Here is an 18,628-nt window from a genome sequence, read left to right on the forward strand (position 1 = left end):
CGCGGGCGCGGGCGGGGGCGGGGCTCGCGAGCGCCGGGCCTGGAAGGGCGCCCCCCGGCGGCCAGTGTGCGCCTCGGCGCGGCCGCCGCCCCCTCCGCTGTCGCCGGGCCAGCCGGGGCTCGGCCATCTAGCCGCCCCTCCTCGCGCTTTGGGCCGCCCGCCCCGCGGGGGAACCCGAGTAAGAAGTCGTTTCCTCGGCCCGTCGACGTGGGCCCGCGAGCTATCAGCCGCTCACCCGGGGAGCACAGACTTGAGCGGAGAACCTCGGGTCGCGGCCCCCCACCAGCCCGTCCCTCCCCGGGCCCGACTCAGGCCGTGCGCTGCGCCGCATTGGGAAACATGGGAGCTTGGCCACAAGTGTTAAAGCTACTTGTGCTTTTGTAACTCCGGGTTAGTGGATTTGAAAGTTTATACTGTAGACCCAGGGTGGCCCGCGGGTGAGAAGAAGCTCTTCGCTTTGAACAGAATTTTTGACGCTTCTTACTCGCTTGCGTTGATTTCGCTCCTTAGATATTTCATAGGTCGGGCACTTAGTTCTCTGACACACGGGCTGCGAGTGGGTATAGAATCATCCGGTCCCAGGAGCCGCTTCTTCGCCCTCGCGCTCGGCGCGGCTGCAGCTCTTGGCTCTAGCCCGAGCTCAGCGGAGGCGCGCGGGCTCCACCTGCGCCGCGGTGCCCGGAGGCGGGCGGGCTGGGCTTTCCCCGCGCCTCGGGAGGAAGGGCCGCCCGGGAGCCGAAGCTCACACTTTCCCGGGTTTGATAGAGTTTGGCCAAATTCAAGGCGCAGGGCGGAGACCCTCGAGCCTCTGGCCGGGGCCCCCTAGAGGACGAAGCCCCGCGGGCAGGAGCGGGCCAACGATTTCGTTTGGAGAGCGTATCTGCTGAGCGCGTCTTTCGGACCGCAAAGGGAAACGGGTCCCCTCAAAGGGCCCTTTCTTGGAAAGGTTGCTCGCAGCCCCTTCTCCTCCCAGATGTGGGGGTGTGTTCTGCACCCTGGGGCTGATAAACTGCTGTTGAGACTCACTTGTTGGGTTTCTAAGCTTTTTAAAAAGCGATTCCTCGAGGAGAGCCCTGAAGCCCAAACCCGCCAAGACCACCTGGTTCTTCCTTGTTTGCCCTCATCGTTCTCAGCGCACAGCGCCCTGGTGTACACAGACGTTGCTCAGTAAATTACTGAATAACCTAACTAAATAATGCTATTAAAAATGCTTATTCAGTTCTCCGAGGAAAATATATCCAAGAGTAGATGTAAACCATAAAAATTACATACTTCTCCACTCTGTCGGGAGAAGGCAATGGCACCCCACTCCAGTGCTCTTGCCTGGAAAATCCCATGGACGGAGAAGCCTGGTAGGCTGCAGTCCATGGGGTCGCTAAGAGTCAGACATGACTGAGCGACTTCACTTTCACTTTTCACTTTCATGCATTGGAGAAGGAAATGGCAACCCACTCCAGTATTCTTGCCTGGAGAATCCCAGGGACAGAGGAGCCTAGTGGGCTGCCGTCTATGGAGTCGCACAGAGTCGGACACGACTGAAGCAACTTAGCAGCAGCCACTCTATCGACATACTATTTTTCAGCATCCTTCCCTAAGATGCCATTGGTTTTAAAAAGTCATTTTAAGTACCACAAGCAAGAAAAAATAAATGCTGCCAGTTAAACTGTCACATTCCTTTGCTTGTAAGAAACACCTCAATTTCAAGACTGTTTAAACACGAAGAAAGAACATCTCAGAATCAATGGTGGTGGTTTAGTCACTAAGCCCAACCCTTGCAATCCCATGGACGGTAACCCATCAGGCTCCTGTGTCTATGGGATTTCCCAGGCAAGCATGCTGGTGTGGGTTGTCATTTCCGTCTTCAGGAGATCTTCCTGACCCAGGGATCGCACCTGAGTCTCCTGCATTGCTGGAGGATTCTTTACTGATGGAGCCACCAGGGAAGCCCCCAGAATCAATGAAATACAGTGTTAAATATAATATTAATATGTGCAGCCAAATATAACAGTTCAAGGATATAAAATGAAAAGTAAAAGTATCTTCAGCCTTCCCTTCTAAGAACCACATCTGCATTGATGACCACTGTTCAAAGTTTCTGTCCATTATTCAAGAAATTGTAATCACATACAAGTATATATGTATGTGAAAGTGAAAGTCTGTTCAGTCCTGTCCGACTCTTTGTGACCACATGGACTATACAGTCCATGGAATTCTCCAGGCCAGAATACTGGAGTGGGTAGCCTTTCCCTTCTCCAGGGGATCTTCCCAACCCAGGGATCGAACCCAGGTCTCCCACACTGCAGGCGGATTCTTTAGCAGCTGAGCTACCAGGGAAGCCCATGTATGTATGTATAGCTTTGAAAATGAAAGAACATTCTAAGTACACTTTTAAATTTTATCTGTTTCATTGGTGGAAAATGTTTTTAACCATTTTCTAAAACTGAAGTTTAAAATAACTTTTTCTCTCTCTTTTTTTTTTTTTTGCCTTAGTTATTAGAACAGAGCCTGGTAGGCTATAGTCCGTAGGGTCACACAGTCAGACATGGCTGAAATGACTTAGCACATTAGAGCAGAATGTACCTCTAGTGACAAAAGAAGAGCTTCGGAAATAATGAAACGCTTAAGTTCTTTAGGGTGGGACTGAAATACACCGAGCAAAGGAGAATGCAACAGAATGAGGTGTTTCCTCCTCACTTGAGTATTTTCTAAAGATTGTGGATTGCTAATTGAGCAGCCACCAAAACTTGAACTTGCCTTCAAAAACTTGCCTTCAGAAATGGTGGTTTTGACTTATAGCACACACAAGTGCAGGCTCCTGGACCCCATCCAAGGCCTATGAAATCATATTCTACGTTTTTACAAGGACCCTCAGGTGATGGGTAGTATCTGAGGGGTTTCAGACCAAAGCTTTCAGTAACAGCATTCTAAGACAGGAAGATCCCCTGAAGGAGGGCATGGCAATCCACTCTAGTATTCTTAACATGGAGAATCCCATGGACAGAGCAGCCTGGTGGGCTACAGTCCATGGGGTTGCAAAGAGCAGCTAAGCATGCCTGAAGGCACATTCTAAAACAGGGATCTCAATCACCTGGACCAGAATCACCTGGGAGGCTTGTTAACCCCCCTCTCCGCCCATGGTTAAGTTCCATTTCTAGATTCAGCGGGTCTGGGAAATGGACTGAAAATTTACATTTTTAACCAGATCCCAGGTGATGCTGAGGCTGCTGGGGACATACCTGAAAACAACTGCTTTGAGGGAGAAAAAGAATTGAACAGGATTTGGAATAGCTTTTGTATTACTTTCTTAAATGATACGATGTTTCAAGCATAGAAAACTACAGAACCTAATACCCATGGCATTTACATATACAGTATTGTTTAAGATTTTTTGTCTACACTTTTCTGATTCCATTCTTCTTCTCTGCTCAGAAGAGTAACTTTCTCATCCATGTTATTGTACTTTTAGTATAGTTGTGTTTCCCCTCAATTTTTTTTTTCAGTATAGCTCTGTATGTTTTAAATATTTACACAGAGTAACATACTTTAAGAATATTTTTGCAGTTTGCATTTTTTGAAATTTACCTATATGATACATATATATTTAATTTTTTAAACCTATAGCATTTTCTTATGTTATATACCACATTTTATTCTTCTAAAGCCATCTATTTTATCTATAGTTTTGACCTCACTTTCATTCCTTATATAATGTATTTTTGCTTTTTTTCCCTTTAATGGAAATAACCAGTTTTTTTTTTAAATGCCCATCTTCTTTTGTTGCTGTTATTGTTTATTTTTTGTGTCCTTAATTTTCACACAGGTTTTAAAAATTTCCCTCTTTCGACTTCCTTTGGATTTACTCTTAATTCTCCTAACTTTTTGAACTGTTTAGCTTAATTTTCACTTCTCCCTGCATTTTGTAAGTTTTGATATGCATCTCAGGTATAAATATGTATAAACATATGCATCTCAGGTACAAATATTTTGTCAACTTCATTTTATCTTCTTCAATCTGTAAGTGATTAGAAGTTTTGATTAATTTCCAATTTTGTATTATGCTCTGTTGGTGATATGCTGTTTTCTCTACAAAAATTCATGTATTTGGGTGCTCTTTAGAGCTTCTTGCAAAACATATCAATCTCTCTACTTCATCTGTTCCCTGTTACCCATACCAAAATGTTTTTGTTGCCAGTTTTAGAGCAAATACATGCAGCTTCCCCGGAGCATCAAATTAACCTAACCAGAGGTGGCTCCCCAACATGTTAATATTCCCCAGAAATGAAATCTCCTCATTGCAGCATTACACGTGTCACTCACAACCACTTTATAGTGGTTCCCAGTTTCATTTTCTTTGAACTTGTCTGGCACTAAAATGAGTCACTAGCTATCCTCTCATAGTGTTTTTGGTATTTAATAGTGTGTTTAAAGGAGAAGGCAATGGCACCCCACTCCAGTGCTCTTGCCTGGAGAATCCCGTGGATGGAGGAGCCTGGAAGGCTGCAGTCCATGGGGTCGCTGAGGGTCGGACATGACTGAGCGACTTCACTTTCACTTTTCACTTTCATGCATTGGAGAAGGAAATGGCAACCCACTCCAGTGTTCTTGCCTGGAGAATCCCAGGGACGGGGGAGCCTGGTGGGCTGCCGTCTCTGGGGTCGCACAGAGTCAGACACGACTGAAGCGACTCAGCAGTGTGTTTAAAACAAACATGTTATACAAATGGTGAAAGTTTTAAGCCCAAGTTCCCATGAAAGCAGTTTTATTTAAACCCATTAGATGACCTACCTGCTTCAGCTATTCCACTTACCCCTCCTCTGTCTGAAGCCCTCTAAGGACAACACTATATCCCGAGAACTTGCCTTAGTTATTTCCTTTTGGAAGCTAATGGTAATGATATCCAGGCTTCTATGGTGTAAGATCAAATTGTCTTCAAATTAGATATTCGATTCTCCAGGTGTTGTGCAGATATCTCTACATTTGTTTTTTAAGCAAACAGTCGATCTGTCATCAAGGAATCCTATTTCCGCCTTTTGTTTGCACAAACCTCCATTGGTATTTTGGGTTTAGAAGTAAAGTTAATCATTTCTAGTGGGTCAACAAGGCGTTTCCACTAATTACACCATGGACAGAATGGTAGCCTATCCTAGTGGTTGGGGGTGCCAGGAAAAGGTCAAATTCAGTATCTATTCAAAAGAAACAACAGAAACTTGTTCCAAATATAAGGTGACCTCAGTATCTTACACTTCTCATATCTGTTCATTTCCCTTCTGAATTAGTGAGGATTCTCTGGAGAAACAGAATCAATAGGATATATAGAGATAAATATGTAACAGGAGATTTCTTATTGGAACTGGTTCATATGGTTATGGAAACCAAGAAGTCCCACCGTGATCTGAAGTCTGTAAGCTGGTAACCAGGAAAGCAGTGGTATAATTCAATGAGTCCAAAGGCCTGAGAACCAGGGGCAGTGATGGAGTAGTTCCCAGCCTGAGAACTGGGGGGCTGCTGGGGTTAAGTCTCAGAGTCTGAAGGCTCGAGAACCAGGAGCTCTGGTGTCCGGGGCAGAAGACAGATGTTTCAGCTCAAGAAGACAAAGAGGAAAAAAAAAAAACGAGAATTTCCTCTTCCTGCACCTTTTTGTTCCTTTTGGGCTCTTAACAGATTGGATGATGCTTGTCCACACTTGTGAGGGTGATCTTTATTTATCTGGCTTTGCTGAGTCTTAGTTGTGGCATGTGGGATCTAGTCCCCCAACCAGGAATCAAACTTGGGTTCTCTGCCTTCATTGGGAATGTGGAGTCTTAACCACTGGACCACCAAGAAGTCCCACAGAAAGTATGATCTTTACTTAGTCTGCAGATTCAAGTGCTTATCTACTTTGGAAATACCCTTACAGATAATAGTCAGAAATAATATCCTACTAGCTATCTGGGCATCCTTTTGCCAGGACAAGTTGATACAAAATTAACCATCACACCCTTCAATGTATTTTAGCTAAGAGATTTTACACTCTTAGGAAATGACAGTGAGGCAACCTAGGGAATCTGTATGAGCTATTTTATTTGGAGAGTGCATATTCACTGTTAAACTGAGATAACCAGTGATCATTCATACTGTTGGGGCCACTGGGAGGAGGGAAGAGGGATTCTACCTTGAAGACTGTCGGCCATGGCAAGGCAGGATAGGAACTGGGCTTGAACCCTGTTAACCATCCTTAAAGCAAAACCAGGAAACCCTCTCCTTACAGGTGGCAAACAAAGATTGGGGGTAAAGGTCAGGTTGTCTTAGATTAAGGGTAGTGCCTGCACCTGCATGCTGTAAGTGTTAATTGTTCTGCACCTGCATGTTGTAAAACTAATTACTAACGTGTAACCCGTCATGTAGCTGAGGATATAAAACCGAGTCCTCGGAAATCACTTGTTAGGACCTGTTAGCGTAATAAACCGTACTCCACTGTCTCAAGTGTCCTCCGAGGAGTGTTTGCGACACCGGATTCTACAGTACAAGTGCCGAGAGCCATACTGGGGCACCTGAGAGGTGGTGGGGATCTGTCTTCTTCTCAGCCCCATGGCAGGATTCAGTGCTGGGTGTCCCTGCCACTTAGAAAGCACTGCCAAGGCTCTGAGAAGCGGGGCCTGGAACAGTCTCTGTCCTCTGGAGCTTAGACAGTTGACTTAGAAGGCTCTATCTTAACCTGTTACTAAATCCTGGTTTCAGTAACAGAGGAAATGGAGTTTTTACAAAGTTGATCAGCACTTAGACCACCCGATACACACCAGAATCTCTCAAAATAGAGACAATTTTCATCATTCAGAGTTTTGTGGTTTGCCTCTTGGAATGTTGAGGAGTACCACAAACTCCTACTTGACCACAGCCTGAAGTGTAAAAACTACATCATGAATAACACCTCCAGTTGGTGCCTGACCACACACAGATACACCAACATGTATCTCGTGACATAAGGGAGATGTGTGTTAAAAATCAAAATTGAGTAAATTTGAAGATCTGATGGGCTTTATTCAGAGATTCAAGAATCAGACAGTAGCTCCTGTAGCAACTAGAGGGGAACTCCAGAGGGTTCTTATAGGCTGGAGGAGGGTGGGACAAGGAGGTATTAGCAAAAGAAAAGAGGATTTCAAGCCAGGCCGTGTTCTTCTGGGGGAAGGGAACTGCAGGGGTCTTAACCATGCAGATTAGCTGCAGAGTCTTGATCCAAAAATTAAGATTGATTGTTTTATGGGTCACATTTATGGGCAGGGTTAAAACTGCAGTCAAGGCTTGCTTTGCTGTGATGGGAGTAGGGAGAAAAAAATCAATTCATTTGGGGTTTGTCATTTTTTTTTTAAACATATGTCATGTCAGACAATGTTTTCACTGACTTGGTCTCTTTCTTCATCACAAACCTCCAGAATATTAAAGTATGCAAAGGCTTTCCCTCTTGTGAAGTTCACTAGAGCACATTCTTTGAGAGTAGCTAGAATCCTGTGATGTTCTTTCTAAGTTCTAGGTCCTGAAGAGTGGAGTTCAGGGCTTCTCTGGTGGCTCAGCGGTAAAGAATCTGCCCGCCAATGCAGAAGATGGGTTCAATCCCTGATCCACGAAGACCCCACATGCCTCAGAGCATAAGCCCAAAGGCCACAACTATTGAGCCTGTGCTCTGTAGCCCAGGGAACTGCAACTTCTGAATCCTGAGCACCCTAGAGGTGATGCTCTGCAACAAGAGAAGCCTGCGCACTGCGCTGCAACTAGAGGAAAACAAAAACAAAAACAAAGCCCTGCAGCAACGAAGACCCAACATAGCCAAAAATAAATTAAAAAATTTTTTTTCTTTAAAAGAGGAGTTCGGGGGATGCATGGTCCCTCTCAGCGTTTCAGACCAAAAATGATTTGTTAACAGTGGAACAACTGTGATCAAACATGCATCAAGATACAGGAGTCAGCTATGTAAAAATGAAGTTAAGTGTTTCAATTGCTATGTGTCTCTAAAGGAAAACCAGTGTTTTCTTTCTTCTTCCTATGAGTAAGGAAAGCTTTGCTCCCTGGGGAGGAAGCTGGGGAAGGGTAGCAGAACAGGCCACCCTAAACAGGCCTCTTTGACATAATCTTATATTGAGAAACCGCAGACACAGGAGAGGCTCTGAGAGCAGAGTGGAAGCTCTGTGTAAAGGAAATTGTAAGGGAAATTCACAGTAGAAAGGGGGCTTGCCAGGAAGACTGCTATTTCCAGAGATAACTTTTCCCAGTCTTATCTGCAGCGCCTATGTTTCCTCTTCTCATCTTCCAGAGAATTGCCCCCACTCCCAGCTTCCTCACATCTTTATCTTAGTTGAAGATAGTGTCTAAGGTGGTGTGTGTGTGTGTGTGTGTTAGTTGCTCAGTCATGTCTGACTCTTTGTGACTTCATGGACTGTAGCCTGCCAGGCTCCTCTCTCCATGGAATTCTCCAGGCAAGAATACTGGAGTGGGTTGCCATTCTCTTCTCCAGGGCATATTCCGGACCCAGGGATCGAAACTGGTCTCCTAAATTGCAGGCAGATTCTTTACCATTTGAGCTACCAGGGAAGCCCATCTAAGGTGGTAGCTTGAGCCATTTGGGGGGTTTTTCCTGAGTATCTCCCATGTTAATCAACTATTTGATTTTCTCTTGTTAATCATTTAGCACAGGGAGTCTCAGTAAAGAACTTAAAGGGTATAGGGAAAATTATTTTCTCTTCCCTACACTGCCCAAGAATCTTAGTGGCTCAGGGTTGTAGGGAGCAACTGTGCTCTGACGTCGCGGTGGTTCAGTCCTCCTGAGAAAGATGCAGGCCTTGGCTCCAGGAGTCTTTGCATCCATGCCTCCACTGGCTCCTTGTCCTCCTTACCTGCTTCCTTCTCGGGGTCACTCATTCATTCATGTCCCTTCAAGATCTCAAACAAGTAGCAACTGGTAACATCTTTAACAATTACCTCATCTTGTGGGCCAAGAGAAAACATTCACGGCTTTCCTTGAGGGTGCTGCCATGATGCAAAGATCTCATCCATACAAATAATACTCAGGCATGTCACTCAAAAGTTAAGACAAGCCCCTTTTTGAGACCCTGCTAAAGGTTGGCTTTTATCTCTAAACATCTTCCCCTAATTTTGGCTCCTCTTGTACATTTCCACTTAAAGTCTTTCCTAGAGGATGAAGAAGGAAGTTTAACTTACCACCGACTTCCTACAGGTTCCTGTTCCTCACCTAATGTTAGTTGGAGGAGACAGGGTTTAGTCTCAAGGTGAAGTTAACTGTATGTTTAATGACTGCTCTGATAGAAGTCTGTAGCAAAGGTCATGCATTAAAAAACCCACACCTACAAACTGTTGAGACAACATTGTTTCAAGGTATTTACCTCTGTCAAAAATCTGTATAACCTGAAACCATTATTAAAGTAGCAGATTCGACTTTTTTAAATCTGAGTTTTCCAAATTCTATCTTACCTTCAAGTTCATTTGTGCCAAACGTGTGCACGTGCGCTCGGTCGTGTCTAACTCTTCCTCTGTCCGTGGGATTTTCCAGGCAGGAATACTGGAGTGGGTTGCCATTTCCTACTCTAGGGGCTCTTCCCCATCCAGGGATCAAAACTGTCTCTTGTGTCTCCTGCACCAGCGGGTGGATTCTTTACCACTGGTGCCATCTGGGAAGCTTATGCCAAATGAGCATAGGCTAACCCAGTTTCTCAGTATTTGGTAATCCCTATGGAATATAAGGCCTGTTGAATGAATGAACAGAATACAAAGTGTCAGGGGTACTCTGGTCAGGGTTAGCCTGAGAGTCTGCATTACTGTTGTGGTAGAGACAGCTGGTTCGTCGCCAGGTATCACTGCTCCGTTTCTTTACAACTAGAACCGCGGGTTTTCACTGGGCACATGGCTGCTGAGTTACAGTTACAGTTACAGACCTTACTGCCCAGCCTCTCCTGAAGCTAGTTGTGGCCATGTGTCTAAGTCTTGGCCAGTGGAAGTAAGCAGAAACAACACGTGGCACTTGGAACAAAAGGACCCGCCCTGGACTTCTTTCCCTGAATCAGTGACAAGGGCAGAGCCCAGTGCCAGCCTGTGGCCCTGGAACTTGGAGCACTGCTCGCTTACCACCAAGAAAACACTTCCACCTCGTCTCAGTCACAGGGTTTAGAACTTTGGGTCACAGCAGCCACTCTTGAAAGGGAGCAGAATATGTATTTCTGGTAGAAGGAGTACTTCAAACTGGCTAGTTTTGAAAAGCAGCAGATATAGGAGAAGCTGTGGAAGCCAAGGAATTACCCTTTTGTGAAAGACTTTTACATTTTTAAGGGAAATCTCCCGATTGCCTCCCGTAACTGCTTCCCTCCCCCATTGTCTTTAGCTGGAAATTTAAGGGGGTGGCTTGGGCTATTTGGGGGAGTTACTCAGTTTTTCCCGTGTGTCTCGCATGTATGTAGGATGTACAGGAGTTATTAAACTCTTTTTCTCCTGTTAATCTTTTATTATGGGGGTGTGGTCCTCAGCCAAGACCCTGAAGGATAGAGGGAAAATTATTTTTTTCTCCCTGTAAACTGTTCTACATAGTACAGGTATAGGTGTGTTACAGTTGACCCTTTAACCAACGTGGGGGTTAAAAGCCTCAATCATCCACCCTTCACGCAGTCAAAAATCTGAGTATAACTTGTGACTCCCCTAAAACTCAACTACTAATAGCCTACTGTTGACCTAAAGTCTAACCAATAACATGTGTGTGTGCTCAGTCGTGTCTGACTCTTTATGACCCCATGGACTGTAGCCCCCCAGGCTCCTCATTTCATGGGATTTTCCAGGCAAGAATACTGGAATCATTTGCCATTTCCTTCTCCAGGGGATCTTCCTGACCCAGGTATTGAACCTGTGTCTCTTGGGTCTCCTGCATTGGCAGATGGATTCTTTACCACTGTGCCACCTGGGAAGCCCCTTACCAAGAACATAAACAATATGCTTGATTAACACATATTGTTTATGTTATATGTATTATACACTGTATTCTTACAATAAAGTAGCTAGAGAAAAGGTTATTAAAATCTTAAGGAAAAGACATTTACAGTACTGCACTGCATTTATCAATACTGAAAGTCTGTCATCTGTTATAAAATAAAGAATTCCTCAGTACCTATATTAATATTGTCCTATATGTTATAAAACACTGTAGATGTTACACATCTTATTAACACTAGGTATCAAAACTAAAAAGATGTCAAAGAGAAATTCATGTTTCATTTAAATTGTCAATTGAAAAAGTTCACATATAAGTGGCCCCCACAGATCAAACCTCATGTCGTCTGAGGGTCAATGGTACTTCTTTTCCCCAAAGGCCCCACCAAGAAGCTTCCCCTACCCACTAAATGATCTGGATTTATTCAGTCAAAAGGCAAATTAATGTAATTCAGTAACATTTATTTTACATAAAACAATTTTTCAAAGAATACATTTAAAAACCATCCAGATACTGATCGTATTGCATTACAAAAGCTTGAGAGGCACAGTGGAAATATTCAAATAGATTGTGAGGGGTGGAAATGGGGGCCTTCGATCGCTGTTCACGGTATTCCTTAGTCACTTAAAGGCTCTGGGTCCGAGGGTTTTTACCCTGAGGCAGTAGTGCACTTCACTGAGTAGGAATAAATCACATAAAATATATACCTTTGTACAGAAAGTGTTATTGTACTGTCACTTTCAATTAGTTATAAAACTCATTTTGAATTGCACAAAAGTTCTCTTTAAAATCGATAACTCCCAGGAGGCAGGGCTTAGAACCAAGTTATCTGTCTAAATAATTCATTACAAATAATTCAGTTTCCATTTCTCCACAGAGCAAAACAACAACAACAAAAATCTATGAAGAGGTACATTATTCAAATGGGACATTTAAAATTTTTTTCATAGGAAAATAGGTTTACACATTTGTCCCTAGTCAGCTAAAATTATCTCCCTACTTTAAAACAAATCCCAGAATGTCCAAAGATTTAAATCAGAGTACGCGCACCACAGTACAGCATGGCAGCGTTTACAAGAATTCGTTCCGTGTCTCATTCTACTGCAGTATCAGATTACCAGAAAGGCACGTGGGTACATTCTTCAGAACAGTTTTGGTCTTGAAAAAAAAAAATCACACGTTTATAAGCAGTGATCTCAATCATGTTTAGAAACAAAAATACTAAACAGATTCATTTCCTAATCCAGGTCATACAGAATCCAAGAGATTTCTGCAGGCACTTCACTTCCCGTAGAACTTCTTGTTCAGCAGGTATATGAGAAGGTTTACATTCACTTTGACTTTATCAAACATTTTCATCACAGCTACGCCTTCATACTGCATCTGAAGTAAATCCTGCAATTGCAAGGAACACCAATCACAGCTTCAACTTGACGTTTCCCACATTTAAAACACATTCTAGAAGAATTTGTTGACAAAAATAAGATTCAGTTGACCTAAGGACCTCGGTGGGGACTCTTATACTTCAGTGTGCATCGGAATCAGCTGCTTTCTTAATGAAACACAGGCCAGTTAACACAGATTGCTGGGGTCCACCCCCAGGAACCTCTGATTCTGGAGCTCTGCGGGAGGGCCCAAGAATTGGCATTTTAACAAGGTCCCAAGGGGTGATGATACTGTTAGTTTGGGTGCCATAGTCTGAGAATCACTCATCTCAATGAAAGAAAACAGATTTTTAGAATTGATAAGGACTGTATGAGAGAAAACCAATACCATTAACATTAGATATATAATTAAAAGTTTAATTTTAATTGAAAAACAAGACACAGAGGTGACAGCAAGATGAGGTATATCCTGTAGAAGAGCCAGTGTTTTCTAAAGTGAGAGTCAGACAATTCATTAAGGAGCAAAAAGAATATTAGAAACTCCTCTTTATTTTTTTCCCCTCATTCCTTAAGCATTCATATTTTCTGTGTATTTTTTAAAATTAATTTTGAGTAAAGTGCCAAATGCATGTATACTTTATAAACAAATACGTAGAAATGGGGAGAAATGATCTATTTATTGATGAAAATTGTGAGACTGACATTTGGAGACCAACAGACAAAGCAACTCCTCCTGATCTAGACAGACTACTTGTGTTCCTGTATTCTGTTCCTCAACCTCAAGTAAGTTTATCACTCTGTTTCATCACTGCTGTATAAACAAAGAAAAATTAATAAAATTTCCTTCATTTATAAATTAATAACTGGGTCACACCAGTCACACACATGAGACTAAGCAGTAACATTTTATAATAACCAGGACAGGGGCCCTTCCCAAACAGAAGGTATCATTCCTGAACTGCCCTAGGCTCATACCCAGGTCTTGTTTTCCTGCTTCTAGTTCTGAAAACTTCTTGCTTCTTAATGATAATACCTTGTGTCTGCAACGAGCATGGCCACCTGCGGAAGTTGGAATCATCTTTGAGAGAATGTGGGCTCTTGCCAGCTTCCTGCTCCACTTTCTCAATTAGCTCCAACTGCACTCAACTAAAACCCCTCCATTATTTAGAAATGCTTCTGAGATGGAAATGCCACAGGGAAGTGAAGTTCTTTGATCAAGAATGCTTTTGACTATTAAACAGGGGTGGAGGTTCACTTTTCCTTTGGGACAGGCAACATCTGTTAAAGTCTCGTGGAAAAGAACGAAACCAACATGGTTCGGTTGAGAAGGAATCATGTACAGAGGGAAATTAGCTGGGCCCCCCATGTGGGGACCGGAGGAATTCTGATGGAACTCATGGTTGAAGACCAGATTTTAGCCTCAGCTCCACTATTTGCTATAAGACTGCAACAACATATAACCTCGCTGAAGTTGTGTTTTCTTGTGCGTAAATCGGGGCTTGACACTGCCAACTCCACAGGTATGTTACTGGGTAGATGAGATCAAGGAGTCTGCAAACCCTTTATAAGCCACTCTTGTCTGGTCAGGATCAACTGGAATCCTGTGAGACAGGCAGCGGAGCAGAGCGATGCAGGGTTTGGACTCCAGGGGCCCCTTCCATAGCATGCTTTCTGAACCTCAGTTCTTCATCTGGGAAAAGAAGAACGCCAAGGCTGTAGCCCTCCATAAACACCAGCCATTATCTGTATAAGCAGAACCCCTTCACGTACGTCACGCTTCCTGTTATGTACATGGCTACAGGATATAATCTTTATGAACCGAGGAAACAGTGGGTTGAAGAAAATCTAGACACATAGAGTTAGAAGGAATCTCCCTTTGTCCTTTTAGAAACAAAGTCCTTGACTCAAACTAAAGACCTGGCCATCATACTTCTCTTTCTTAAAATTCACTTCATACTAGAACTGTCTAAAAGCCATATGTGACAAGATGTCTGACTTTATGTCTGACAATCATTTTATACAGGGCTGGCTCTGTGGGCATTCGATCTGCACACAGTCCCCTGATTAGACAAAGGGCCTTGCACTTAATGTTCTGTTGTTACCATCTTGAAATTCTCACCAATTTTGAGTAAGGAGCTCTGCATTTTCATTTTGCACTGAGCCCTGAAAATTATATAACTGGTCCTGACGATATACATGAATGACTGAAAAAATCTGGAGCATATTAGCCATCTGCAGACAGCTAAGGAGTAACATTTGACAACTGTATGTCTAAGTGAAGGGCGTGAACAGCTAATCCTACTATGGAACTTTAACAAAGGAGCAAGTGAAGCTGGATGTCTGCACCCACGTTAAAAGGAAGTCCTGTAGAATTCCCAAGGCCTCTCTAAACAGGTGTCTCCTGGTCACTGGTGATTCATCTGTTCAGTAGATGTTGATTGGCCTTGGGGCATTCCCTTCTTGGCAATCCATGATATATCTTTGCTTTAGAGAAGAATCACTAACCAAAGCGCATCACTGCATTCTTTTCTCTTCTTCAATTTAAGTGTTCCATGGAGTGAGTCAAGACGTTCAGTTTAATTTTTAAACAGATACATTTAGTGACATTTAAAATACATTAGAAAACTATTTACTTAAGTATACTTTGCAAAATTACATAATATCTTCAATTTTCTCCAATTTACTCCATTATCTCAGTGTCTTTATCAAACCAGTTAGCTTTTTCTTTCTTTCTTTTTTTCTTTTGTTCTTTAAGCTTACAAGGAATGCCAGACAGAAAAGAAGGGCCCTGGTATTTTACCCCATGGCTTAGGGGTGGGGGTATAACTTCCTTGACCTCAGCCACAGGTCAGGCAGGCAGTGAGCCTAGAACTTACACCACTCCCCATGGTTTATCACGATGACTCATGTAGATGCATGCAGAATACCTGGGAACCATTTTACAAGTAGTCTAAGGGCCCAAGTAAATAAGGGTTATTTCCATTTAAAACCTCATACAAAAAAGAAAACTCAGTCACATTGATTGATCAGTTTAAGGATGATCTCTAAGGATCTAAATTGATCCTGTTCTAAGCATTAAGAAGTTGGAGTAGGCAAATGTTTGCTGCAAACACCCTCCACTTTCTTTTTCTTCTTCTTTTGGTGGCACAAACTATTTTCTCAGTTTCAATTCAAGCATATTTGGCTTAAAGTGATTCTTATTTTAAAAAACAGCAATAATTAGGACCCAAACCTCACTTTTCTATTTATAGCCATCTGTTTTGCACAATGTTTTCCTTGCTTGTGATCCCAAAGAATTAACAAAGAAATTTAAGAACCTGATATAAAAATAATTCTAGGAAGGAGAAAGAAAAGGAGAAATGAGATCCAGAAAGTTTCAATCCTGGGTATATGTTATCTTAGAAATGCAATTTCCTAAGAAAAAGTTTCCAGCCTTTAATCAAGAGCTCTGAATACTGTTGTGTATATTATTCTTTTCTCTAAGTTTCAAAATGAAAACATGGCTTAGAAAAACTCAATGCTATGGTTTACCATTTAAAAGCAGTTTAAGTTCCAATAATTTGAAGAACCGTAGCTTTTAAAAAATCAATACTTAGACAGGCAAATAATGGTGGTATTGGTCTACAGCTAAATGCCATTGTTTGTCAGGAAGAATGCAAGCAAGGGAAGCCAAGAATGACCCCCTCCTTTAAAAAACTCCCCCCAATATGCAGGAATTCCAGCTTACCTGAATATTGAGCTGAACCTTCTCCATCTCAACACCCAGGAATTTTGATCTGACATCGAAGATACCCACATCTTCAGTAGATGAGATATCAAATGTAACATTTTTAAACCTAGTGAAGAAAGGACCATTCACACATGTGGAACTGCAAATATATGGTTAAAGCTGAAATGAATGGAATCCTCGGTCAACCCCCTCAGTGAACAGCCTGCTGGGAAAACCCCAGGTAAGTTACCCCAAGTCCCCCATCATCTTTTCCTGATTTGGCTCACGGAAACTAGGTTTGATGGCTCCTGAGGAAATCTGTAGCCCGTAGAGCACTGGAGTAGGTGCTTTGTTACCAAAGAAAGGCAAAAGATGACCCTAGGTCTTAAAGAGCATAAGATACAGTGGAAATTGTATGAGATTCACAGAACTGTAAGTGTTGACTGTATGGCTGACAGGAGGTTAGTTGTTTAGATGGTTACTTTTATGGCAACTTCAAAGAAGAAGAAGCATTTTCTCTGAGTTGGTCTGAGTCAAAGAGAAGGCAGGATGGAATAAATGGAAGGGAAGCCAGGCCTTGGAGGCAGCAGGAGTTACAGAGGACTGTACGCAGTGAGTCTGGCCTCCCACAAGGGGAAAGGGAGTGATGGAGCATAAGAACCTGGTTCTTGAAACCAAGGGTGCCTGATGTGGCGCCTGGGAGGAGAGTTTCTCCTCCACTTCTAATACACTTCTAATACACTGCTGCTGGAGTGGCTCTGACCCAGGCAAGGCACCCTCTGTGGCTTTCAAATTAGAAAAGTCCTGTGTGGGTGTGTTTTTTTTTAAATATTTATTTTTATTTCTTTGGTTGCATAGGGTCTTAGTTGTGGCATGTGGGATCTAGTTCCCTGATCAGGGATTGAACCCAGGCCCCCTGTAACGGGAGTGCAGAGTCTTAGCCACTGGATCCCCAGGGAATTCTCAGAAAGGTCCTGTTTTGCAACTGTAAATAACTCTCACTGAGCAAGACCAAAGGTCAGACTGGTTTTGTTTTTTTTTAATTCAACATACTTGTTTATGCCCAGCTACTCGTCTTCTCCCATTTATGGAAGGGGGGATGCTGGACAATGTGGCAGGAGACATATCCTTGCCTTTTACAAAAGGAACTCATAGAAACAAAAGCTGAATTCTGTGGTTGTTCCTAGGCTTGAAACCCTCTGAGGCTGGGGATGGGGGTGTTTGGCTCTAAGCCTGGGTCCCTACAGGTCCCAGCACAGTGCAAAGTGTCCCAGAGCACTCAGATCGTTACTGCTGAATGAATGAGGGCCCTGGCTCATTCAAAGCCACATCACTCCAGCTCCCTGTTTGCCTTTAACAAAATTAATCTATTTTTTTTTCGGAGCTAGGCAGCAACGGTTTCTATCTTGTCTTCAAACCGAAGGAAATACAAATTGATAGAAATAGTAAACCATTTGCTTTGAAAGCAGCAGAAAATAGCACACTGAGTAAAATGTCAATTTTTTAAATCCCACTTTCTTAAAAAGACAAAGCAAATAATCTACTTTTGAAAGGCCTTTGGAAAGGCAGCCTTGCATTCTCATCGCTATGACTCAGTACTTTTGGAGGGAAAGGCGAGGCTGGCAAAGCCATGGGAAACTCAACCTCTCAATCAGTGCCAGGCCTGGTGGGAAGCCCAGAGATTACAATATGTGTGTTTTCTCCTGTCATCTGAAATCAAGGGAAAGCCCTGATAGACCCAGTGAAGCTTTCTTCAAAGGCCACAGGAAGCTGAATTAATGTGAGTCAGATCTGATGTGCATGATGAGAGGGGGCATGTGTTCTGTGCAGATTCTGGGTGCCACTCACTGGTTTGCCTGAAGATCGTCTATGTCCAGGAGGACACCCTTCTCCTGCAGCTTTGCAGCTGTGTACCGCACTGGCTTCGCCCGCTTCATCCCTCTGGGTTCTCCTTTTCCATCAAGTTTAATTGATCTCCGAGTATTTCTGGCAACATAAGAACAGACCATCTGCCATGAAGGTGGCAAACTCAGATGTTCCTGGCAGTACAGCGGCCAGGAGAGCACACCCCCGTCCACCCCTGGCCTCCAGGTATGGAACCTGGGCAACTTTATATTATGTGATTGTCAGTGACAACCCCTTCCCTGCACAGTGAAATCTCCTACTGAACTGGTTAAGGGAAAGCTATTCTCAATGTGACTCAAGTTTGAATTACAGACGAATATGCTTCATAACACTTGCATTCTGTTGTCTCAGGAGTATTGGACCACACGGCTCCCTTAAGTCACTTTGCAAGTGAGGTGCTGTGAAATGAACTGTGTACACACTCCTAAGGGAAGGGGTCATTAAAAGTGTCTAGTTTAACAAATTTATACAAACACTAGATGGCCATCCCTGTTCCAAGTACTTTCTAAATACTGCCTCACATTTACAGAATTAACCTTTCCATGTGTTCCAAAATAAATTCCTCTGTTCCACAGTATTCCATTTAGCTCTCATTACAACACGTGTGAGGCTGGTACTCCCAAATCCCACTTAAAGATGAGAAAATTGAGACTTCAGAGAACACTGGAT

The 18,628-nt window shown here is 43.1% G+C and overlaps 1 protein-coding gene across 2 annotated transcripts in view; it reads right to left on the bottom strand.

The window, feature by feature from the left end:
• Positions 1-11,400: 11,400 nt before the first annotated feature.
• Positions 11,401-18,628, bottom strand: part of IQGAP2 (IQ motif containing GTPase activating protein 2) — a 314,063-nt gene continuing 306,835 nt past the window's right edge. For both annotated transcript variants that reach the window (XM_086323182.1, XM_086323183.1), the window contains exons 34-36: positions 17,903-18,040; positions 16,073-16,181; positions 11,401-12,355 (exon numbers count right to left, since the gene is read on the bottom strand). In XM_086323182.1, the coding sequence (XP_086179308.1) occupies positions 12,242-12,355; positions 16,073-16,181; positions 17,903-18,040 (361 nt within the window). In that variant the 3' untranslated portion in view covers positions 11,401-12,241. The remainder of the gene's footprint in view (positions 12,356-16,072; positions 16,182-17,902; positions 18,041-18,628) is intronic.

This window comes from Bos grunniens, chromosome 10, assembly GCF_055505025.1.
Source record: "Bos grunniens cultivar Pamir isolate PY7600 chromosome 10, Bosgru_T2T1.0, whole genome shotgun sequence".
Lineage (NCBI taxonomy): Eukaryota > Metazoa > Chordata > Mammalia > Artiodactyla > Bovidae > Bos > Bos grunniens.